Source organism: Alosa sapidissima, chromosome 2 (genome assembly GCF_018492685.1).
Source record: "Alosa sapidissima isolate fAloSap1 chromosome 2, fAloSap1.pri, whole genome shotgun sequence".
NCBI classification, from domain to species: Eukaryota; Metazoa; Chordata; class Actinopteri; order Clupeiformes; family Clupeidae; genus Alosa; species Alosa sapidissima.
The window spans coordinates 4,073,172-4,099,852 of record NC_055958.1 but is presented as its reverse complement, the minus strand read 5'-3'; the positions used below and the strand labels follow the sequence as shown (position 1 = coordinate 4,099,852).

The window sequence follows — 26,681 nt, the reverse complement described above, 5'->3', positions numbered from 1 at the left end:
GAGATTGGGTTTCAGCTTAAGTTTTCAAGAGGGGTCTGGCTGCAGACCATGGGGAGAGTGGAGCTCCACTCTAAAACGGAAACACGTGACTTCCACTCCAACAGCCACACTACTTTGTCTTCACCGCGACACAGTTTCAATTTAATAAGCTGCTTCACAGACCAGTCATAATGACTTGCTCTCAAAATGTTGTGTCAATTATAAAACTTCAAATGTTTATTATGAATTGTATGTCAAAGGAAATAAAACAATGTTCACCCATGTGGGCTAAAATCTATCTCTGCTCCAAAGCATTTAGAATAGAATTTGCTATTGAATTCAACATTGTGATTGATTAAAATGATTGTGTCAAGCATGAAAAACTCTAGCCTACAGTATCTAATATCGACGTGAAGACCTGCCACATCAGTGCCAGAAGTGTAGTGGTAAAATAAGAGGTGGGTAAACTATGAATTCTGTGATCACGGTAAGGTGGACTGTCATATTCGGTATTGGATTTTTTAAAGAAGCATTCAGAACTTGTTTGATGATGGTGGAGGTTACTGTCCAATGTTTATAACAATACCAGTGGTTTTAAATGGTTCCTAGAGTGTTGATGAGTGTATATATTGTGAATGTGGTATACAGTGTGATTTTTGAATGTTAGAAGGTGAATTAACTCTTTTGAGAGGTGGATAAACTCTAATAAGAGGTGGATAGACTCTATTTCTGAAAATTCAGATGTGGATAAACTGTGTTTATTTGTGTTTAAGCCTCCAGTACAGCCTTGGTGGCAACACTTATAAATTAATCAGATTTTCTGTATCTATAACTTAATTAATCTATCGTGTGAATCATTAGGCTATTATGATTAATCCGGTCTAAACCCATCAAAATGCCCTACAATTTCGTTTAGCCTTTAATTTGGGTATGCATTAGCCCAACTTCAGATAGGCTACTTCAGATAGGCTAGGATTTTATTTGCACAAGCATTTATGAAATTCTGCATCATAGCTTAATAAACCATTATGAAACACAACAAGCTTAAATGGTGATATTGAGATATTGAGATATTGTGATATTGCTTTGGAGCAGAGTTTTTATTAACTCTACATAACAAACATTTTGTAACCTTATTAAAATAGGCAAAAATGTCTAGCGAAATTATGCTTTAGAGCAGTTTTATTGAGTTTTGCAGAGCTTCATCTTTGTAGGCCTATTGTGCACATTGACACCATGCTGCATGGTGATTTTACTCTGTGGACAATTCGCTGATTGTTATAGGCAATACCCTACCACCTTGGCTGAGTTTCAATTTCAGAACGTCAAATAGCCTGACATTTGACACTCGAATCTAACCCCCTTGCAATCAGAGGCAGAGTCGGGGGGCGGGATCTTGGAGTGGACGTGAGTACTTCCGTCCTATGGAGCTCCACTCTCATGGCCAGTTTGCAGCAGACCCTCTTGAAGTTTAAAGGAGAACTTGGCAACTATGTCAACGTAATAAACCCGTTTAGTAATCATTTGGATGGTTAAATGACCTGTTCTGGTGAAAATGGTGACTTTCCCCGCTGCGCCTAGCGTCCCCAGGCCGAAAACCAACCTTGCAACATTGAGACTACCATCCTGGAAAGAGAAGTGAGAAACAAGAAACTCGTTTGAAATCGTGTTTCTTACCTAGTAACATAGTTCTGCCAAACTTATGCTAACCGTTCGCTAGCTTGTAAACAAATCCATGTGCTATATCGTTACCTTTTCCCAGTTTGAAATAGTAGGCTATGCACAATTTCTCCAGCAGAGGGGGAAATCCTGCCAAGTTTCCCTTTAAGGAAATGAGCCTGTTTCCTGTGTTTGCAGTTGTTTCCTGATATTTCTTCAAGCATAGGCCTACCCTTTGGATAACCCTGTTTTTTTTACATCATAATGCTATGAAATGTCGATTATTCATTTGGGAAAGTTCTGCATAGATGCCAATTTACTGTCAGAACGTCTGTGAGCAAGCCCTCACTTGACGATTTTACAGTCAGGACAGCACTCACTCACAGCCTTCACGAACTTGCCGACAGCGCGCATGTGAGTCCTTGCGTGGGGACAATGGCATTGTAAGTAAGCAATTTTGGATGTAGGCTACATTTTAGAATGGAGAAATGGGTGCAGGCACAGGGGAGAGAACGGTCTGGCTTCCAGTAATCTCTGCTGCACTTCTTTCCTTCCGGTAGGGAGCTCCAAGTTTTGTCATCATAACCGATCATATTTGAAACTGAAAGTGCCTTAACTCCAACTCACATTAACTGAACGACGGTAGCCCACGAAGAAGAGACACGCTGTAGCCGACTGTAGCCCTTTTCCAACACCATGACAACATTAAACCGGTCGGGCAATTAACTAAATGTGAAAGTGAAGTACCTTTTAATCTTTTCGTTTTCAATCATCGACAGTGAAAGAAACATCAACCAATATCTAGATTGACATCAAACCGAGTTTACTGAGTTTGAATTGACTTTCGTTTTCAAATATGATCGGTTATTATGACAAAACGTAGGCTATATTTTTTCCATCCAAGATGGTAGGACCAGTGACGTGCCAGCGCAAAATCAATTATAGTCTAAGTGGGTTTGGTAAAAATTGTAAACATCTTTACGAAAATAAACTCATTTAACATAATTTTAAATGAGTTGGTCATCTTTGGTTTAGTCATTATGACCGCCGCGCAGCGAAGCGGCGGTCATATAGGTTTAGTCAGATTTTTTTTTTTTTTTTTTTTTTTTTTGCATGCCCAAATTTCCGTCAATGATTCCCGGGACACTGAAAGACCGGGGTACACGAAACTTGGTGGACATGTAACCCCACATGGATAGCATGGAACCATCGTTTTTCGTTTTGATCTGTAGCCCCCCTGCTGAATTGGACCCCCCGAAAGGAGGGTAGGGCAGACACAGTTTTCTGTGAATATCTCGAAAACCGTAGGGTTTAGGAGGACCATTTTTTTTTGTATGTTGATCTCAAGGGGCCATGTCAACCCATTCCATAACCACTCATTTCATGTATAGCGCCACCTAGTTAAACACAAAAAAGTAAAAATGAGGTGGTGTAATTGAAGGTATCTGTGACCTAACATAGTCAAAACTGCACGAAATTGGAAGTGTAGGATCATTATGACACCCTCTGTATGCACGCCAAGTTTTGTGGAATTCCGTTCATGGGGGGCCACACAATAAATTAATTTATGTTACTATACACCAACTGGCCTGTAGGTGGCCGGAGACAGTTTTCTGTGAATATCTCGAACCGTAGGGCCTAGGAGGTCCACCTTTTTTTTGTATGTTGGTCTTAAGGGGGCATGTCAACCCATCCCATTACCACTTATTTCATGTATAGCGCCACCTAGTTAAAAATTAAAAAGCAAAAAATTAGGTGTTTTCATCTCAATATCTCTGGCTGACAAGGTCAAAACTGCACGAAATTAAAAGTGTAGGATCATTATGACACCCTCTGAATGCATGCCAAGTTTTGTGTACTTTCGTTCATGGGGGGCCTTACAATAAAATAATTTATGTGTACATTTAGTGACGTACACCAACAAGGATTCCCGGGACACTGAAAGACCGGGGTACACAAAACTTGGTGGGCATGTACCCCCACATGGATAGCATGGAACCATCATTTTTCGCTTTCATCTGCAGCCCCCCCGCTGGACTGGACCCCCCGAAAGGAGGGTAGGGCAGACACAGTTCAATGTGAATCTTTTATGGTATGTTGGTCTCAAGGGCCCACATCAACCTGGCTCATAATCACTCATTTGTGATTTGCACCCCCCCCCCGCCCCGGTAAAAAATGAAAATGCAATATTATTCTGCTTTAATCGCCCCTATCTTCAGTTAAGATGTTCAGAACTGCACCAAATTTTATGTGTATGATTGACCTGGCATTCTCTGGGGGTCTGGGGGTATGCCAAGTTTTGTAGAATTTCATCCATGGGGGGGGCCAAAAAAATTAGGTTATGTGTACATTTAGTGACTGTACACTCATTGGCCTGTAAATGGCGGTGCACACATATAAACATGCACACACACAGGCACCCACATACTATCGGTATTAGAACGGCCGATACATAATTACAAATTCAATAGGATCAAAAGAAAGCCAAAATATTCATCATCATCATCATGGCTGCATTTTCAGTATTGGCGATAAGTAGTCGTTTGTCCACTAGATGGCGCATCGTTGCAGTGAGACGTAATTTTTTTGGAAGTTAAAAGTGGGTTGAAAAAATAATGGACACTTTCTACAAGGACTGTAATTTACCGCAGCCAACATCTAATAAGGACAGGACGATGTTCACATGAAGTGTAAGTGAGGATGAAGTGAGGATGTTTATCGGACATGCTTGGTTTTTACTGCAGGTACGTTAATCTTGTAATATCAATAAGGACCTAGGTAATGTTACCGTTAGCGTTGGTTGAGTGATGGAGGCCCATTTGATTGATTGCATTTGTAGAAAACTATAAATGCGGTTATACCAAGCAAATTGATAGCAGCACTGTTTGTATCTTTCGACTGTCATTTATTGCACGTGCTACAAAATCATTCTGTGCAATGGAAGATTTACCAACGTTACACCGGTCTGATACAGTTTTGCCTATACATGCGTGAGACTGAGACGCCTGTTTATTTTGTTTTAAGTGCGTGCAGGGTGTGAGAGGGGAATCGATGTGCTTTGATTCCAGCTTGGTAGTTGTAGTTTGTGAAATTAAAAAGCACGTGTGTGTGAAGTATCCAAACAATGACACCTTCATTTCATTATGGCTGCTTTAGCAACACACCTTAAGCTACTGTGTAGTGGGTCCCATTTAGAAGTGGCTACTTCATTCGCGCTTTCCTTGACTCATGGAACTGCGTGAATGTTATTACAACTTTTCGCCACGATATGGCAGTTTAAGTCCGCTTGATACTGTAAGTCGTAAGCCATTGGTTTCCAAAGGAGATTTTATTTGTGTCGCCAGCATAGCCTATTGACAATTTATGTTGTAAATAGGCCTACCTTATAATCCTACCTGTAGCTTAGGGAAGCTAACAGCTTTCTATTAGGATCTAGTTTGTTAGTTACAGTTTTGTCATGACTCCCTAATGCATTTTTGCATTTAGAATAGCCAGAGCGTGTATATCTCAATCTGAAAATTAAACAATATCGGGTGCCTATGGACTAGGCTGGGTGAACCCAGCCTGATCTGCCCGCTATTTATTTTTTGATTTCTTAAAAGATTGAGCTTGGTCTGATGAAAGCCAGACTAGCCATGGACCTCAGTTACACAATGCAAGGGAACATGAATCAGCCTATATTTGCACGAACAATAACGGACAAAAGCTCTTCAACTTTGGCCCGTTAAAATGTGTATGAACAGTCTAGCGACGCATTTCATCAAGGCCCATTTGGACATGTCAGTTATTTGCACCACTGGTTAGATGTAAAACAGCATTTCGTTTCAGACTACTGTTACTTAATTTGTGCATTAACAATAACGTTTCAGACTACTGTTACTTAATTTGTGCATTGACAATAAAGTATTACATGAACTAAAGATGACTAAAATCTTATGTAGAAGAAGAAACATTCACAAAAAATCCATCCATCCAAAAATGACCTTTGTTTTTGATAGCTGTTGAAAACGGCATGGAACTGACAGAGATGTTTTTGTTTATAAATACATAAAAAATAAATAAATAAATAAATAACATTATGCTGATACCTTTTGCTTTTCCCAAATACAATGTAGCCTACATGTGTAAGTGACCTTTCATCAATCCAGTTGCAATGGATGAACTGTGATGACCTGCCCTACTTGTGATTGTTTAGAGATTTTAAAGGTTTTATAACAATGCTACATCTTCTTTGGCTATTCTACAATCTATTCACCTTTTCAGCACAAGTAGGCTACTTTCTGTGCAGCCGCACACACACACTCAGGCATGCCAAACAAGCATACACAAAAGTTTCAAGAGTGGGGGATGGAGTAAAAGATGGAGACAAATTGAAGTGTGATTTATTTTCGCGGAATGGATGTACAGGACTGAGCGGCGGTCATATTTTGTACCGCTATGCGGTACATCTAGTTTATTTACAGATTCCTCGTTTGTGTGTGAACCCACATCTGAGCATTGCACTCATCCACCAGAGGTTCTGTAGCCTAGGCAATATATGGTATTCATTAGCTAAATGATTGTATTTATTCATTTATTTACCTACCTTTATTTGGAATAGAACATATTGAGATCTCTTTAAGTGGGCCCTGGCCAAGAAGGATGCACACAGAAAAAACTAAACAAAAGACAATTGACCAAGACAGCAATGACAACAGTGACATACACAAATAAAACTGAAACAATACCAAATTTAAAAACATGAACAGACAGATCAGTGTTTCCTAGAGAATTGAATTCCATTTGTGGTGGTTAGTTTGCAGAATTAACTTGAATGCAACAGTTTTTAACAAATTAGCACAGTGTGGTTATGATGCTAACCAGATTTAAGCACAATTTAGTACAACCTGGAAAATCATTGTGTGGTGGTCAATGTTGATATTGTGGTGGGCCGCCACAAATAAGTCAATGTATGGGAAACACTGCAGATTGATAGAATTGATTGGAAAATGACACAATCTATTAATGAGATGAAGAGCTCCAGTTTTAAATGTTTCTACAGCGTGTTCCATGTAGCCTACTATAACTAAAGGCTGTCTTGCCAAACTCTGATCTTACTGAGGGATCATCAAACAGACCTGGTAGACATTGGTAGACCTGGCAGACATTGTACCCAGTTTCAGTTTTTAGTGCAGACATATAAGAAGCTGACCAATAATTGTTGTGTACACAAAGATCAACCAGTGCATTTGTCTCTTTACATAAAGTGAAAGCCAACCAACCATGTCATAAAATACAGTGATGATGAGTAGAGAAATTTGCACGTTATAAATCTCAGTGCTGAATGATACACAGAGTCTAATGACTGTAACACTGTCTTGGAGATATGTCTATAAAGCACATCACCATTAATCTAAAATTAGGTAAAACGTAGATTTATCTAGCTTGCTGTGTAAAACAAAAGCTATTTTTAGAATAAAAACCCAACATTCAGCCAACAACAACAACAAACATTTTTTGAGCTGTTGTTTGACATGCTATTAGAAAGACAGGTCATCCTTCAACATAAAACCCAAGTATTTATATGATGAAACCTGGTATGTTTCAGTAAGTGCAGTAAGTGAAGGTGCAAAACAATAGGTGATTATCATCGGCATACAAATTAATATTGGCATTTTAAAAATTATTGCTGAGATGGTTATTATATATATGATTTTGCCTAGTAATTAAATTTGCATTCATACACATGGTCTACTGTGTTAAGCACCATATCAAGCAGGGCACAGCATCTCGGTCCTTCTGTGGATCTGGATGCTGGAGCCATGGGCGGATTATGAACTTTCGGCCCCCTGAGATGCATTAAGGGCCCAGATGCATTAAGGGCCCAGATGTATTAAGGGCCCCTGAGATGCATTAAGGGCCCAAATACTAAATTTAATCAGATTCATAGCCTTCATCCTGATTTGTTGATATTGAGGCAATGATTCCATGCAAAGGCTTGGGCTTCAGGGCCCCCTGACCCCTTGGGCCCCTGGGCCTGGGACCGGTAGGCCCGTGCAGTAATCCATCCCTGGCTGGAACTTTGACTTTTTTAACATTGCAAGCGATCTGCTAGACTGGCCATTGGCCATCCCCTTGGTACGCTTTGCTTCTACAAGGGTCTGGGATCTCGGCTATTGACGAACGTTTGCAAGCTGAATGCGTGGACTCTGTAGAAGTTTGAAACGATTGGTTCTGATTTCACCCAATCGCTAACGTTTGGCCATGACGTATGTTATGCGCCAGCTCGATCATGAAGTAAGCTACACTACAACGCTCACCAGGAATTGCGTGCACTGCTGTATACAACAACCATTCCCCACCAGAGCGAACAAGATGGATGTTCAGAATGAGAGAATGGGTAGAAGATGTTAACAAGTGGCCAGAGATTCATTGGCTCGCTAAATATGGCTGGTATCTGGTTGACAAGCCCACGAAAAAGTAGTACAAGTAGCCATTTTTCTTGATGTTTTAGTCAATTCACATGCTCACAATTCAATGGGATGGAAAGCTTTGTGACGTGAACCGTGAAGGGGTGAACTGTAGGCTACCGATGCCGGCTTTGCGATACAAATTTAAGAGTTAGTGGAAGAATAGCAAATTGCAGATTACTATTCGACAGTAAGGTTGAAGATAACATATTGTAGGCCTAACGCAGATGAGAAGTTAGGAGACAGGGAGGCTGATATATCGTTCCAAAACTCTGGTCATTTATTTCCTATAGATGTACAGGCTAGTGCACGGGCAACAGGAGGTGTTCACTACAAAACAACAAACTGATCGCTGATAAATCATGGTCTCAATCACTCGTCATTCACACTCATCGGCCAACAACACAACGCAACACAACTCACTCGCACGTAATCCACTTCTACTCTGACTAAACTTACTAGACGTCTTAGAACCCCATATACGAACCCCTAAATATTCCCTGGAACTTATTGACACATTCCATGAAACAAGAGGGAGAGGGAGACACAAACACTCTCGCGCGCACACACACACACGCCGGGAAAACAGAAGACACAGGGGAAAGCCCAACACGGGAGCAAATAGCCTCGGCGCTCAGATATCAGCTGTGATCATTGAAAACACGCCGCTTCGCTCATAGCGGGTCTGCCGCACATGCTGTAGGCTAATTAATATCAAGGCTACTGCGCAATGCAAATCAAACTTTTCCCAAATCCTGTAGGGCCACGACATCTTTGCCCGAAATAAAATGTGTTAAACACTCTTGTAAAAACACTTTTGTTCGGACTTCAATTCCTGAATATTTGGAAGCGAGGAGTGGACTACAATTCAAACACAGCGCAGAATCTCAACGTCGTCTCACAACTCCCGCCTCCTGCTCGCTGATTGGCTCGGGGTCAAATTGCTCGTTGCGAGCGAGGCCAATGGCCGGAATGCCAGACGGAGTCGTGGAGGGAGATGAAAATCGAGCGGAAGTACGTAGGAAGGCAAGGCCAGGCTAGCGATCTGCAGTCCCTTGACTGCTCTTGTTTACTTTGTTTCTCTTGTTAAATGACAGCACCATTAGACAGTGTCAGACGACAATGTTTGAAAGCTTAAAGGTGCAGTCCATGATTTAAGCTCATAACAGTTTTTGTCACATTCAGCAATCATTTCCTACCTGCCCATTCAGGGAGTACAGTGTAAAAATCCCCGTTCTGCTAATTAATTTAAATATAAACGTGACTTCCTGCACATTCAATGACTGCACCTTTAATGTGCAGTATTGGATACTGCCGCTGATACTGACTGATTAGTCACTACTGAATGTCTCTTCTTAAACAGGTCATTTTTAAGAAGCAAGCTGAGCATGGCTGAGAAATCCCCTCTCCAGGAAAGATACCAAGCCTGCATGATCCTGAGTGGAGCTGGAGATGCACTGGGGTACAACCGTGGCAACTGGGAATTTGAGCCAGATGGCGAAAAAATCCATAAGGAGGTAGCAGCGAGAGGGGGCTTGGAGAACCTTGATGTTAAGGAGTTTCCTATTAGTGACGACACTGTCATGCACCTTGCAACAGCTGTAGCCTTAGCGGAAACTGGCAAAGACGCATCAGTGAAAGACTTGTATGGCACCTTGGTCAAAAAGTACATAAAGTGTATGGATGATATGGATGGCAGGGGCCCAGGTAAGAATATGATAAAAAATGTTGTCAATGCCTTTTTTGATGAAACCTCAACTCATTGGGTGAGATCAGAATTTAGCCAATAGATCCCTTCAATGTTTGTAAACATCCAGAGCCTAGTATTAAATATTAAATCTTAATAAATTAGTCTTAGCTAATGGAGATTGTCTGCCTAATCCTGAGCTGACGACAGAATGGGTAGAAGATGTTAACAAGTGGCCAGAGATTCATTGGCTCGCTAAATATGGCTGGTATCTGGTTGACAAGCCCAAGAAAAAGTAGTACAAGTAGCCATTTTTCTTGATGTTTTCTTGACGTTTTAGTCAATTCACATGCTCACAATTCAATGGGATGGAAAGCTTTGTGACGTGAACCGTGAAGGGGTGAACTGTAGGCTATATCATTAATGTCAGGAATATAGACGACTTCACTACATGTTAGTGGACACTGCTGTACTGTAGGTAGCCAGACTACAGTAGAGGTACTGCACTTGAAATCACTGGGAAATCGTAATGATACCAAGCTGCCTCCTACATTTTGACTTTTACCAATTTGTTGGAGGGGGTTATTTAGTACAGAAACATTTGTCATCTTTCAGTATAATCTTTAGTTTGACCCCCCTCCACTATAGGTTTAGACGATTTCAGTCTGTTATACTGGTATGATTTATACCTCAAACATTGACAATTTTTGCACAGTGTTGCTTTAACAGTGTAGTAAAACCATTACCCCTACCCTTTCACATCTCCAGGTAACATGTGCATGAGAAGCACTGTCTATTTAAAGGCAAACCAGGCGGGAGACTGGAGGATCCCTTTCAGCAAAGTTGGTGGGGGCTGTGGTGCTGCCATGAGGGCCATGTGTGTGGGCCTGCGCTTCCCCAGGCCTGAGCAGGAGCGCCTCCTGGTGGCCGTGAGTGTGGAGAGCGGCCGCATGACCCACCACCACCCCACGGGCTACCTGGGGGCGCTGGCCGCTGCGCTGTTCACAGCCTACGCGGTGAGGGGCGCACCACGGGTAGAGGCCTGGGGCCAGGGTCTGATGAAGGTGCTGGAGAAGGCCAAGGAGTATGTGCAGCAGGAGGGCTATTGTGTTGAAGAAAACCTGAAACATTGGTGAGAATTCAGCCTGAAAAGGGAATTCATGAGACTGTATATTTTGTCATGATATATTTGAATGTTAAAAGTTTAACATTTTAAAATGTCTAGAAATTTTAATAGAATGTGAAGAAACAACCATTTTATTATATTGCCTAGATATCCTCTAAAGTTACCATGCAAACCAGCTGTTTTGTGATTAGGGCTGGGACAACGCGTCGACGTAATCGATGACGTCGACGCAAAAAATACTTCGACGCAAAATATGCGCATCGATTTGTCAAGCATAAGGTGTGCAGCCAAATATTTTTAATTTTACACCTTCCGTGTTTCCCATACATTGATTAATCTGTAGCGGGGCGCCACGAAATCAAAACCGGCCTATTTAAATTAAAGATCAGATAAAATCCTTTCATTGAGCTGCACTTTTTACGCACGCAGCCTTTCCTTGCCCCGCCTGCTCTCTCTCGTAACGAGCCCACTGCCCCTCCTCTGCATGTGCATTTAACAAAATATTCAGGATTGTTGAAGGATTGTTGTTGCCACATAGAAGCATTGCATAGAACTAGGCTAAATTGCTATTAAATCCACTTACGGCTCCCACACACAGCTGCGTTCCATCAACGCATTCCAGTGGGTGTTCCCGACGGTAGCTATGCAAATGACTTGAAGTAAAACCGTAATGTGATTGGTTGGTGCCGTCCGTAGATTGGCTTGATTGGCCGGTGCTGTCTGTCGGTGCAGCAACAGCTGAACTCCTCAACGCGAGCAGCGGGAGAAACGCGACGCGACGGACCCACAATTCAGTTCGGCAACGGATCACGTGAGCCCATTTAAAGTGAATGGGATGCGTCTCCAGCAACGCGATGCACGCAGCTGTGTGCCGTTAGCATCGTGACCATGCTGCGCAAATTTGTTCAAAACTGCTGCATTAAAGTTAACTCTACTAAGGTCATATCACAACATAGTAGGCCTACATTGAGGAATCTAAACTAAGTTACGTTATTCAATCAAGCAATATCTCAGTTAGAATACTGTTTGGATGTCGAGTTTAGCATGCTTACTTACAGCTGCTTGTCAATTTTGTTACTCATGCAGGGCTCATTTTATTGACTCTGACACTGAATGTTTGCAAAATCCCGATGTAAATGGAAAAGTGTTTTCCAAGACTCAAAAGTGCTTGTCCCAAGGAGAAGTACGAACCGTTATTTGAACTAACTACGTTATGTTTTTTTTTTTTATTAGATCAATTTAAGTATACAAACAGTATACAAAGAGTACACAATAATACAGTACAAAAGCATTGTTCAAACTACGCCAGGGGGATGTACATTGCACAAAAATAATAATAAAATAAAATAATAATGATATCATAAAAACACATTGTAATGCACAAAAAGTGTTTTGACAGCCTTCTTATTATTACTGCTAGAAATTGTTGTTATATATTGTTTAACGTCTATACCAAATTCTGTAAAATTGTTTTTTTTATTCTGAAATTTAGACTTGTATGAATGTAGTATTTTGTTAATATTATTAATAAATTAATCAAGTAGAAATGAGAGGCAAGATTTCTGCTTTCATAAAAACCAAACAAGACATTCTCCCATTTCAAACTAAAGTCTGAATGAATGGAATCAATGATGAGACGAGTAAGCTTACTCCACAAAAGTTTTGAATAAGGGCAAAGCCAAAATAAATGAATAATTGTTTCTCTTTCAACCCCACAAAAAAACAATTGACATTGATGTCTTTTTTTAATTTCTGCAAATAAAAATTGGTAGGATAAAATCTATGTAGCATTTTGAAAGATATTTATTTAACTTTGTTGGTCAAAAAGAATTTTTGTGGCAAAAGCCAAACTTTTCCCCAACAGATGTCCCCCACACAATTGGACCAGTGTGATAATGAACAAGGAGTAGTAACAAGGTCTTGTTGGAAAAGTATACAAATAGTTCTGTTTATATTCCTTTGTGTCACACACACTGCTCAATGTAGGGAGAAATGGACTCACCCCCATTCCTCTAAAGAGTGAAATAATACCCGATGGTATTGCATCAAATACAATTGAGAATTCCTTTGAAGGAATGGGTATTCCATACGTGTAAAATATGAATATGAATATAGTTGGCCATGCTGGTTAAACAAAATAATATTATTACCAAACCATGTTTTAAAGAAAATAGATCTATTTTTGTAAAGGACATATCTATTATTCCATATATAGAATTTATGGGGGCTGAAGTTGTGCTTGTAAATTAAAGACCAAGCCAACAACATTTGCTTGTGGAAAGAAGCCAATTTAAGAGGTATTTTGTCAATACTTTAGCTGCATTGTAAAAGAAAGTTAAGACCACCTTGAGGAATGAGGAATGAAGTTCCATAATGATCTAGGACATCTGAAAAAACACCTGATCTAGTTGATTTTAAATGTATAATTCAGCGTAGTGAAGTCTAAAACATTTAAGCCACCTTTGCTGTATTCATTCATTAAGACTGACTTTCTCATATAATGGGTACGATTTTTCCATACAAAGTTAAATAAAATGTTGTCTATAGCATCGCAAATTTGCTTGTTAACACTGAGAGAGAGTGCAGCATAAGTTAATCTAGAAATCCATTCTGCCTTTAACAATAAGACTCTGCCTTTCAAAGAAAGGTCTCTAAGTAACCATTGATTCAACTTTTTCCTAGTCTTTAAAATTAACAGATGACCTTTGAGAGTCATTTTTATCTAAGGTAATACCTAAATACACTACAGAATCTTTCACAGGAATATTTGAAATAGAGTCAACGTTACAATCCTTTATAGCCAACAGTTCACATTTTTTTAAGTTCAGACGGAGACCTGAAGCCTTAGTGAATAATTTTATGATATCAATGGCAAGAGGAACTTGAGAGCTATTCTTTAAGAACAATGTTGTATCGTCCGCTAACTGACTAATAGTGATAGTTCGATCAGCAATAGTGATGCCCTGCAGATTGCTTAACTTGAGATGAGTGCACAAAAGTTTGGCTGCCAGCAAGAACAAATAGGGCGATATAGGACATTCTATTCATATAGGGTTCTGATGACATTGCAAAAATAATCCCCAAAACCAAATTTCTTCAGTGAATGAAAAAGAAAATTATGTTCCACTGTATCAAAAGCCTTAAAAAAGTCTAAGAAAAAAATAAGACTGTTATCTGAAATTAAGTGAGAATAATCAAGTAAATCTAAGACCAATCTTATTGAGTCAGTAATATGTCTGTTGGGCATGAACCCAGATTGCTCTTCATCAATAATAGAGGGCAGAACTCCTCTTAAAATAATAGCCTTGATCATCTTAAAATAATAGCCAGTATCTTATAATCATTGTTCAATAAACAGATGGGATGCCAATTATCAATATAAAGCAGGTCCTTACAAGGTTTTGGTATAAGTTATTATCCCCTGAGTCATGCTCCAAGGCAGAGTGTTGCTTGAAATACTTTCATTAAATACTTGCAATAAGAAAGGAGCCAACTGCAATGAAAAGTTTTTGTAAAATTCTGATGTTAAACCGTCAGTTCCAGGTGATTTATTGTCTTTGAGAAGGCTTATGCAATTACTGACTTCTGTAAGAGATAAGGGAGAATCACAAGTATCTCTATCTGACTCCTTCAGCTGGGGGATATTCTTTAGCAAATTAAAAAAATTTAAAGTATCTGTTTCAGAGTAATTTGTGGTATATAAGGTCTGGTAAAACGTGGAACAAAACTTAGAGATGCGTTTTGGGTCATCAGTTACTGCACCATATATGTTAATTTGATCGATGGTGTTAAGCTTAGCGCGGTATTTTCAAGCTTAAAAAAATAAGCGGAATTTTGTTCTCCTTCCTCAAGCCACTGTCTTCTCGACCTAATGAAAACACCTTCTGCCCTCCTTTTATATACTTCATCCAAGTTCTTTTGCAATTTGATCATTTCTACCTTGTCATCCTCTGTTAAGGCATCTGGAGCTGAGATAGCAAAGAAATGTTACTATGATGTTTTTTCCTCTAGCGTTCTATGTTTGGCCAGGTCGCTCCCAAATTTCCTTAAAGGTCACATTCACTGAGAAACCGTTTAATACTTGTTACTTTTGAAATACTATAGCTCACTCCAAGTTGCATATGCATGCTGCACGTGAAAATGATCTTCTACCCCCATTGCCCGCATTAGCCAATGAAAGAAAATACACGGAAAAACAAGCGAATCAGAAAGAGCCCTTCCCAATGACGCCGAAGGGAAACTGACTATTCATGGCCTCGCCCACCTTGGCTTGTGACCGCCTACAGGAAGACTGGAAGATTTTGCGGCTAGGGGATTGTCTCTCTGCAGCTAGTAGGAGCTAACAGCAAGTTGCCAACATGGCGGAAAAAAAGTCGTGCCTGTTTTATTGCATGTCTTGCCTTAGAAACATGAGTTGAGGAAGAAATGGTTGGGATTTATCATTGGAACACCACCACCGAAGTAGTGCAACATTAGTTCTGTGTTCCAATCATTTCGACCACACTCACTGCCTTAGAAAGTGGTTTTGCATCGATGTTCTGAAAACCTGGTTCTGTACCGTCATGACGATCGACCACCAGCTCACAGGCTGTAAGTACAAATAAACTTTTCCACCTAACGTCTGTTACAAAATAGCATGTTCATATTCTTCACGTTAGCATGCATGAAAAGGGTACAAGCTAGGCTTAGGCTAGCCTATATTACAGGAAGCTACACCAGGCACGTAACTGAAGTGTTCTGTTCGCGACGTGTAAAATCAGAGAATGCCTAAGAGGAAGGACTCTGGTAAAATCCATTAGAGGAATGGTCTATTTTCCCGAACGTAGCCTACAGGCTACTAACACGCCAGGTGTAGCTACTTCCATTGATTAGGCCTATTGGAAGCTAATTGTTGCAGTACATAACGCGAACGAATGCTTTAGCTACGTGCCTGGTGTAGCTACACTCATAAGAAACTGACCACACCACCCAGAGATTTAGCTTGTTGAACCTATAATCTTCTAACCTAAGCGTTAAACCACAAATAATAATATTAGCAACAATATTTTATGCTCAACTAAGTACGGGTATTGTTCTAGTCTAAACAGGGAAAATCAAAAACACAATACCCCTGCACTATTAGGCTAATTTGCTATCACTAGAGCTCAGGTATTTACACTTCAGTCTAATTTATGTCTTCTTGCCATTATTACATTGACATACAATGATGTTTTGTTTGATTACTTGCTGTTTACTTAGTGTGTATGTCTTCCAGAGCACATCCTCATGTCAGGCTACACAGCTTTCTAGCCTACATTAGGTCATCACGTTAGAAGCAAAGGTTCATTTCATTTCATTTATTTATTTAAAGGACAGTGCACATTGATCAACATTTATGTAAATGTGCCAGTGTTAGCCAGCAGGCTAATTTTCAAATGTAGTCCATTGGCAAGATGTTATACTAGGCACATGGTGGCTAAAAAAACCCCATATTAAATCACATAGCAATTGACATACAGCAATAGAACATAATGCCATAATACTAGCTCCAATAAAACATTTAAAACATAAGACATATAACCATACAGCCAAACAACCCTTAAGGGATCAATAAAGTAACCACCTATCCATCTATCTATCATACATACACCATGGGTTACAGGACAGCTAAACTATAGAGGCAGACCAACATTAATGTATTATGAGAAGTGCTCACATTTTTGTATGCTCAAAAGCCAGTCCTTAAGATGGTGTGTGAATGTATGGTGAGAGGTGGACGAGGTTTGTGATCTAACTTTTATTGTTGTACTAGTTAGTTTCTAGAAGTCTTTTTCTAGTAGGCTAATACAGGTTCTTATGTGCTCGTCAATGTTTTGGAAAGTCAATTCATGGGTTTCTTCAGGTCACTTTCCACAGGTGTATAAAATCAAGCACCTCGATTATGAATGCAGACTGCATGGTGCTTGATTAATACACCTGTGTAAATGGACCTGATGAAACCCATGAATTGCATAACAGATAGAATTGATATTACCGAATGTCTTCTTGTGGGTGTGCTACTTAGTACATCATACACCTTACCACATTCACTAAAATATTTTTGTTTCCATTGTACCAGTACAGTTTTGTGAGATAGTGAATGTCCTGTGTACTATTAGTATCTTGTAACTTGACAGTAATACATATTTATTTACTTTAGGTACCCAAACAGAATACTTCATGAAAAGTATGAGTATTGATACAAGCACTTTGGATACACCATGGGCATGGGGGCCTGCTACCTCTACTGCCATCAAGCCTGTTCATCCAAGGCCAGCTAGAAGACCTCGGGTTGATCAAGAGGAGGAGGAGGATGAAAGCGACATCTCCACAATAACACCTGATGGCTCCACCTATGGCCCAGCGCAATCAAAGAGCAATGTTATAAAATCATCACAGCCAACGAATGTGTTTTGTGTGTTGTCCCTTCGGATCCCCAGGACAATACAAGCCAAAACAACAACTCAGACCTTTTTCCCTAAATAATCCCAGCACTATCTTACAAAGGATCTGTAGGCCAAATGTCTGCATCATCTGGCAAAAAGAAGACATTATTAATTCTGTGCATAGTTTGGATGTTCTTGTTTTGTGTTTGCATTATTTTAATAGACTGCAATATTACTATTTGTCAGTGTTTCACGGACCACCTAGCAAAAAAAAAAAAAAACAGTAGACCTACTTCAACAGTATATTACACAATAGGCCTTCTTACTGAACCACCTTGCTTATTGTCTTTGCACCTTGCTTATGGTGTCAGAGGATTCGTATGATTTAAACTGGCATAGGTTACATCAGTGTTGCAGAACTGTTTGGATTTACATACAAGTTGGTTCAATATTGCAAACAACTCATCTATTATATTTTACCACATCTACTTGTGGAACACTTGAGAGAGCTTGCGGACCACACTTTGAGTACTACTGCTGTATGTAAATATAATAAAGTTGTTTATAGACAATTGACCTGTTTTGTATATTTGTTTTAGGAGTTTCATCAGTTTTTGTCCCTTTTAAGCTAAAGGTTTATCTTACCTTTCATATCTTCTGTCTCACAGAGGGCCATAGTCGTCATAGTCGAATGTTAAGTGCATTTTGAAGGGAGTACATTATGCTAAGGCAGACTGGTTCTAATCCTGGGTACAGGGTCATACAGACAACAGGGGTACTGGTGTTGCCCATTTTTCTAACCACATGAGCAATCCCCTTATGAAAAAGTAGTATAGGAATCTTATAATATTTGGGACAAAATATTATAGTAATCTTATAGGAAAAATTGGGACATACTGTAGAAGTACTACTAATAACTCTATAATATCCTGTAACCGCTATAGTTTTTCTATAGTAGTCTTATAGTACCTATAGTATGTCCAAATACTATAGTATTCCTATAAGATTACTGTAATATTTAGTCCCAAAATACTATAAGATTCCTATAGTAGGCTACTTTTTCTGTCATACGTGACAGAAAACAACTTGAGTAGGCTAACCTCTGCCAATGTCAGGCTATCAAAGCCATAGTTCTCATTACCGGAGAAGTCTTGTAGCACAGATTCTCTGCTTCTGTAGGCATTCTGGTACAATTCCAGCAAAATATAGCTAGGTAGGCGTGTTTGCATTTAGATCTATCTATATATTGGGCTATGACCAAGTGGTCTTTCAATGATAGTATCATGTAATTCAAACCATAACTATCTAGCTATTCCGATAGCATTAGCAGGCTAGGTCAGTGGCTGAACTGCATTTAGGGTGCTTACCTGTGTTGTGAAATAAAATATCTACTAGGAAGATTGCAAAGACTTTTGACTGTGTAAAGAAATAGGTCTTTATTTTAAAACGTTTCCAACTGTTTATTACTTGAAAGCAAGATGACGATTGTCACAAACGTTTACCTCTTTTAGGATAAATTTTAAGCTGACAGGCAATTGTTACCATTCTATTAAACCAACGTTCACCGACAAACGATCGGGAAGCGGTTCTTCTTCCTACTCGAATACTAGGATCAAACACATGAAGTTGTATCTCCGAAGACATTTTATGCAACAGTTTTGACTCGAGTTTTAGCCAGGTTTTAGCACTGTAAAGTTGAATATGGAGCATAGCACAGGCAGAATCGGATGAGGACGCACTGGAGGAAGCGTCACAGTACTGTTAGCCAATCAGAGGTGAATTCATTAGCATGTCATTAATATTCATGACTAGAGGCGAAATCCAGTCGTTCCTCCCCGCCCACCTTCCCCACCAAACTAGAACAGCATGAAACAGACGCAGGACAGCATTTTTTTCACCAAAACCGGCTCACAGGCCATTCATCAATACTACAGACCACTGCAAAATTAATGAAAAAACGATGAGATGAGACCTTTAAATATTTGGATGACTCATATTTAAATAACTCCCAATTAAGACTAAAAGAATTTTCAACGGTGGCCTTACTAAAAAAATGTGAAATTAAACCAGAAATCTTAGATTTCACTTGTTCATAGCCCAAAAGGGAGTTGTTGAGCTTCCAATAACTGGCTTTTTTACAGATATTGTCTGAGAAAAGTAAGTTAATAGATAAAAAAATCGCTTTATGGTCACTTAAAGGACATGGTGAGTAGGGCTTTGACTCCGAACTTCGTTATTCGAATATAATTCGATTATTTTAAAAATTAAAGATATTCGAACGAATTTTAGGGATCTCTTAATATTCGAACCTGTAGCCTATGGAAATATTTTTTTGTAAATGTATTTGGTTGTAGCCTAAACGTTGTTTTCAATTCAGATTCCGAGGTTTTTTTCACGCCTTCTGAAGTGAAATCGCGAGCTCATTAGCAAGGCTATTATTGGCCATCTGGGCTCCTGTAGGTTAGCATCCTGGCTGGTTTGCGCTTACAGTAGTGAGCAGCTCCCACATAGACATTGTTTTTTTAAACTTAACCTTCCTCTGATTTTAATCACCTTAGTTATCAATCAAAGCAAACAGGGAAAAGAAATGGCACAACAATCATTTAAAACACTCAAATAAATAAATGTGCAGATAAGTCTGAATGAAAAGCAGCACTGGTTGAAGCCTGGAAATATTGTAAACAAAGTAACGTTAGCTTAATTTGCTAGTTTATCATTTATCATATAGGTTAGACTGTTCAGTTTCCCCACGTGTGTTTAAGTTTCAGTTGAATACTTTTTCTCCTTGGGACAGGCCCGTTTGAGTCTTGGAAAATACTTTTCCATTTGCATTGGGATTGAGATGATTAGAATTTAGCAGTCAATTTGAATGCAGTAGTTTTGAACAAATTCGTGCAGCGTGCTAATGATGCTAACCGGATTTAATAGCAATTTAGCCAGTCGTCTTGCACGATTAATGTTTGGATTACATGTGCATGTTGAGGAGGGATGCGCCTGTTGAGAGGGAGAGAGAGAGAGAGTGCACGGGGCAAGGAGAGTCTGTGTTGAGGTAACGTTAGGCCTACTTCTACCGCCTACTCTGGTAGAGTTTGACATACTACAATGCAAGATATATTTAGCCTATTTTATTTATAGACAACACAAGGCAGGAGGTGTGTGGTGCTTTTAATTATGAATGTTCTATCTAACGTATTTTTTATTGATATCGATTACATGTGCTATACATATCGCTATCGTTGTATCGCCCAGCCCTATGCTCAATAATAACAATTTTGACACATGCATTTACTCAGCCTTTCGTGCACGTAGTCTATTGACATTGACTGATACACTGCCCTCTGGTGGACAGAACAAATAGAACTTAAGTTTGATACCAATATCGGTCTTACGGAAGACATTTAATGGTTAAAATATTATTAATACATATTCGAATTTTAATATTAATAAACAAACAAACTTCGAATATGATTTTTGGGCAAAAGTCAAAGCCCTAATGGTGAGATATTTACTAGAATATTCTCTTCATTTACGCTGCTAGAGACCAACCAAAAGTCTATGCAGGATAATCTAGAATTAACTTTGTTGTTCCAGGTGAATACAGCTGCATCAGGAAACTTATTTCTCCATACGTCCACCAAATTGAAAGTTTCCATTTCTAGTGTGACTACCAGGTGGAAATCTATCAATAGCAGGATTGAGGATTTCATTAAAATCCCCTCCCATTACCATGTGGGCATTTGGGAATTTAGCTGACCAATATTTAAGTTTATTTTCTAATTCCATAAATAACTGCACATTTTCTGTGTTGTCATTGTACCCATACACATTCATAATAAAAGTCCTTTAGGGTCTGAGTGTAGAATATCCCCATTAAATTTATGCTTCAAGGTCAAAACCCCTGCAGACCTTTCACTACAGTTAGCAAACCCAGAGACTTTCTAATGTGGAGACACAGCACTCAAAAAATACTCCATAGAAATGCATAGGGCTAGTTTGTCACGCCAATATGGCCGTTGTCTACACATATCCCACCCCTTCCTCGGCAAAACGTCGACATGTGAATACATTGAGCCAATCATGTGGTGTGATGTGAATACATTGAGCCAATCATATGGTGTGTTGTGAAGACATCGTGCCAATCATGTGTTGTGATCTCGCCGCTGGAGCAAGATTGGTGTCGTGAAGCCTTGCGCACGCGCAGTTCGACCCAAAGACTGTGCCCGATGAGTGCCCATAAAACGTTGGTATATGGCCGCCGAGTGGAGGGACTTGCCTAAAAGGACTTTGGCAAACCACATATCATTACCCCATTTGCTTCTCCAGAAATTAACATAATTTACAACTGAATGAGATTCCTGACAAAAACAAAAATTTGTATTATGCTGTTTAGCAAACAAAAATAAGGCTTTACGCTTTTACGTTTCTTAATCCCCTGGCGTTAAAGGAAACTATACACAAAGAAATGCTTTAAGAGATAAAACTTCTTAGAATATGAGAAAAGTATCAAAAACTGTTACTTAGAGCAACCTGTACAGTACCTCACTATGAGAAAACCCTTAATTCACTAAGGCATATGAACCAATGTCACCTGTAACAGTACCTCACTATGAGAAAACCCTTAATTCACTAAGGCATATGAACCAATGTCACCTGTAACAGTACCTCACTATGAGAAAACCCTTAATTCACTAAGGCATATGAACCAATGTCACCTGTAACAGTACCTCACTATGAGAAAACCCTTAATTCACTAAGGCATATGAACCAATGTCACCTGTAAACCAACACACAAACCGGATTTCCCCTCTTTTTTAGCACATGATGTGCAACTTCACGTCACTATTACAGAGGAGAAACAGACTGTTTAATAGTTCAACGCAGTTAGGCCTCCTCTTAACTGTAGCCTAAAACAAAACCTACATGCAGCAACGGGCGAATTCGTGTGACGCAGCACTTCTATGCAGACGGCATCATCTGCGATCTGTCAGCTCTTTTCCCTCGATGAAGGCTCTTGCACCAACGTAGTAGGCCGACTTTACCTCTGCCCTCGCCTTCTTAATCAATGGCCAGAGCTGAAGTCTGGCTTCCTTGACTGGTTGTGGAAGATCTTCGGCTAGCCACAGGTTGTTGTCCCTCAGATAAGGGTGGTTTTTTGCAGCCTTCCATAAGGAATCTCTGTAGCACCGGAGGACGAATCGAATAATTACTCCTCTTGGTCTGGGTTTCGTGGCGGTGTTCTTGTTTGTGTTGCTCTGAACTGGCCTCCCGAGCAGGCGCGCGGGAACATATTTTTGACCAGGGGTGCTGAATAACAAAATAATGGATGTCCGACGATTTCTCCTCTAGCATGGTATGACAGCTAAATACGCCATTTCAGCGCCGTGTATGAGTAGACCCTCTGGTAGACCTAAGAGCGAGAACAGCCACATTCCACTGCAACTATGCGCAGCACTTGCCACTCCGACTCATCAATAAAAACTGCGCGCACACACACCAGACCCATAGAAGCACATGCACTTGACTTTACATCATTAAACTATTTCAGTATATTGCTTTTCTGATTGTCAAAACCACACCAGAGATGTTTGGCTTGAAAATATAATTAGGCTGCAATGACCTACAATGGCAAACAATTTCTGAGTAGCCTAACTTATGGCGTCTCCACTCCACAGCAAAAGTGTCCTAACCACCAATTACAGCGGTTTCTATCTGAGCGACTCCAATAGTGAAAGGATTTCCGTGTCATATTTCGGTGGCACTAGCTAAGCTGTCGTGGAACTCGAGATGACATGTCTACTGATAGGCAACAGGTTCGTGGATTTGGGCTAGATCAGCCACATTGCCTGACACTAACAGAAACTGAGCCGTACGTGAGGTCGTGGTCTTGCCAAAGACTAATTGCAAAAGATGCATCCTACCTCATCTGTTGTCGTTTGGTATTCGAAATTGGGCTTTTCACAATCCAACGATATATCCAAGTGCGGACTAGTCGGTGATGGTATATGGAAACTGGCAGTATGCATGCTACACGGAGTTCTAACAGGTGCATGGCCTAATAAGCAGGCAAGATATAACCCACAATCGCCATGGTCTCGTTATCAATTAGTGTTTGTGGTAATAATGGCAGCAACAATAAAACCATCTTGATCTTCATCATTTTGACAGATCAGCAGCCTCTGGATGGTCATATGCATAGTTAGCCTACCTTTAGTTTGCATTTACATTTTAAACACTGAATCTACTGTCTGCCGGGAGGGAAAAAAAAATCCTATATTCTTTTCTGTAGCCTAATATTCTTTTCTCGAAGTCAACTAGCCTGCTTGCAACGTCTCTCCTCAGCGAGTCACGTCACTTTCACTTCTATAGCTAGACTATAATGTTTAATCTATGGATAGCTATATGCAAAGCTATCCATAACCTTTTTTGCTATTTGCCTATTTGACAACAAATATAATGACAAACTGCGAATTTGTAGGCCTATATTGACAAAAAGCAAGGGGTGCTGCAGCACCCACCTTCCCGCGCCCTTGCTCCCGAGACGATGTACAACGTCGATTGCTTCTTCAGGTTTAATCTTTGAGTCTGGGAGGACGGCGCGGCACACTTCTACAACTTTATTCATCACGTTCTCCTCCTTGCCTTCTGCCAAGCCATAGATTTTCAGGTTCCATCTTCAGGTTTCAGGACATACGAGTGAGAAGGGACGAGTGTTTACGCCCGCTACTACCTTCTGAGTATCTTTGATCTCGTTACATGCAAAGTCAAGTGTCTTTTTTAGCCCCTCTATTTTCAGTGAGTTCTCATCTATCTTCTTCGAATTGACGCTGACTAGCATCTCAATAGAATCGGCTCTCTCGTTGATAAGTTTAGAGAGAGTGGCAATGACAACATTGTCTTGTGTCGAATCGTTTTCCATTCCGTATAAAGCCTTTTTAGCTGCAGGAGATTTGCATGGGGTTATAGGTAGAGAGGGAAATTTGTCTTTGGTCATTACAGCTACTGTTGATATAGCATTAGCAGCGTAGTCGTGACACGAGGCTATCAGCGCATTACATGGTGGGGTCGAGTTGGTAGAACCGTTTTTATGCATTCTTTTCAAGTCGCGTTTTTGCATTAGGTTGCAGTATTATGTCACTCTAGGGTAACAATGGTTCGTTTTGAGGTTGTTAATGTTGTTTTCTATGAATAATCTTCGAGTTCATATATTTAATGCAGGAGCTCGTCAGAAACACACCTCACACGGCAGCCATCTTGGCACCACCTTTTATGAATTGCATCCACACATCAGCAGCCTTTAACTGTGTTAAGTGTTACAATTGCAAGGGTTCCCTCAGGAACGTCTTAAAGTGGCACTCAATTAGACCTATACACTTCTGAACTTTATTGAATGCTACCTCTGATTAAGAATACATTACTTTGCACTTGTGTAGTCTTTTATTTTGGAATTTTAAGCAATAAACATATATTGCAATGTTAAGGAATTCATGTTTTTTCATTCAGATATGTAAATCAACATGTATAAATTGCTATTAGTCAATTAACAGGGAGATAATCGAATCGAAATCGAATCGGACTGAAAAAATGAATCGTTAGATAAATCGATGCATCGAAAAAATAAAAGCTAGATTAATCGTTTAAAAAATAATAGTTTATCCCAGCCCTATTTGTAATATGACTTTGTACCATGTGGGACACTATCAAATACAGTGCAAGTCAGTGGAAGAGTGCCATGTGGCTTGGTTCAAGACAACAAGTCCTCGGAATTCCACATAGCACCTTCAACCACACATACCTGGATTCAGACATGTTTGAAAGTGTGTGGCATTTGCGCAAATTCACAAATGATTGATGTTGTTTAATCCAAAGACTTGGGTTAAAACAGCCATTGTATAGTAGCTGGGGTGGTAGCCAATTTTAATTTGATCTGTAGGTCTGTAAAGGATACCATTGACAAATTCAAATTCAGGATTGTCTGGGTTCACCTAGGCTAACTGCATAGTTTTATCTTCCATTAAAACACCTGACCTTCTGGCGTTGATTAGGTTGATGTTATTTGTACTGTTATTAGTATACATTATGATTAATTGTAAGATCTTACACTTAATTTTATATTAGGGACTACTTCGGGGGCAGCTGGAGAAAATACCTTCAGCATAGAGGAATCCTTGAAGGGACTGGCAAAGCCCAGTTCCCAGATGACTATGGAGTGACGGCGAGGGAGAATTTCTACAGGTCAGTCAGCTTCGATGGAACAGGCGGTGCCAGCGGACACGATGCACCCATGATCGCCTACGACTCACTGCTGCGGGCTAGGGACTCGTGGACTGAGCTGGCCAATCACGGCTTCTTCCACGGAGGTGATAGTGACTCCACTGCTGCCATTGCTGCTGCCTGGTGGGGTGCCCTCTACGGGTTTCACAACGTGCCCCCCAAAAACTACCAAAAGCTCGAGTACTACAGCCGCCTATCTAATGTGGCAGATAAGCTTTACAAGCTGAGGGGTTTGCCACTCTCATGATGGCAGGATTCTGCATGATGCTGTATTATCTATTTGTTTGAGAGTTTGTACGGGTGCTTGAAATCCTTGAAAATGCTTGAATTTTAATGTTGCGTTTTCAAGGTTTGAAAAGTGCTTGAAAGTGCTTTAAATTGCAAGTGTATTTCTTTTGACACAAAAAGCTATCTGACGGAATAGTTAGCTTAGCCTATTAGATGCCGAAAGTTGGAGAGTTTAAAATTAAAACTTATCCGCCATGGTCCTCGCTTGCGCCTCTGCGTGTGTGACTGATCTGCCCAGTCTATGGATCTGCCAGTCTGTTTTCAAGCGTGACAACGACCCCCTGCACACAGTCGAAGATGACCATCAACATGAAGTGAGGTTGCCGTTTTAATGAGCGTTGGTTAGAAAACAGCTATTTCGAACTGCTGAACAGAAATCATTTAGGGTCATGATGCATTGCTAGCTAGGTCGCCATTAAAGCTAACATATTATTGATTAGGCTACTTAGCTCCAATCATCGGAAGACAAGGAGAAAGTTAGGTTGAAGAGGGAGACGAAACTTTATGGTATGTGAATGCAAAACTGCACCAGTCATGCCTATGGCCGTATGTACCATAGGTCACCTTTCTTTCTTCAAATTTAGTTTTATTTATTAACTAAAAATAGCCGACAAGACAATTATCCTTGCATCAACGCACCGTCACACAACACGTAGTTGTAGATACCTCTGACATGTCAAAATGAAAGTAGAGTTGACTCTGCTATCGCGGAGCTATGTCCTAACTAACAAACGCAACACACAGTGTCTCACGCAGCTCAAATAAACTTCAATACCCACAAATCCATTGTCCAAAATAAATAATCGTCAGACCTGAAC

The 26,681-nt window shown here is 40.0% G+C and overlaps 1 protein-coding gene across 1 annotated transcript; it reads left to right on the top strand.

Annotated features, from left to right (window-relative positions):
* The first annotated feature begins 1,825 nt into the window (after positions 1–1,825).
* LOC121694113 (protein ADP-ribosylarginine hydrolase-like) lies at positions 1,826–25,983 on the top strand. The gene is made up of 4 exons (XM_042074075.1): positions 1,826–2,081; positions 9,451–9,794; positions 10,543–10,906; positions 25,420–25,983. The coding sequence occupies exons 1-4, from the start codon at positions 2,074–2,076 to the stop codon at positions 25,820–25,822; spliced, it is 1,119 nt and encodes a 372-aa protein (XP_041930009.1). The 5' UTR covers positions 1,826–2,073; the 3' UTR covers positions 25,823–25,983.
* The last annotated feature ends 698 nt before the right edge of the window (positions 25,984–26,681 follow it).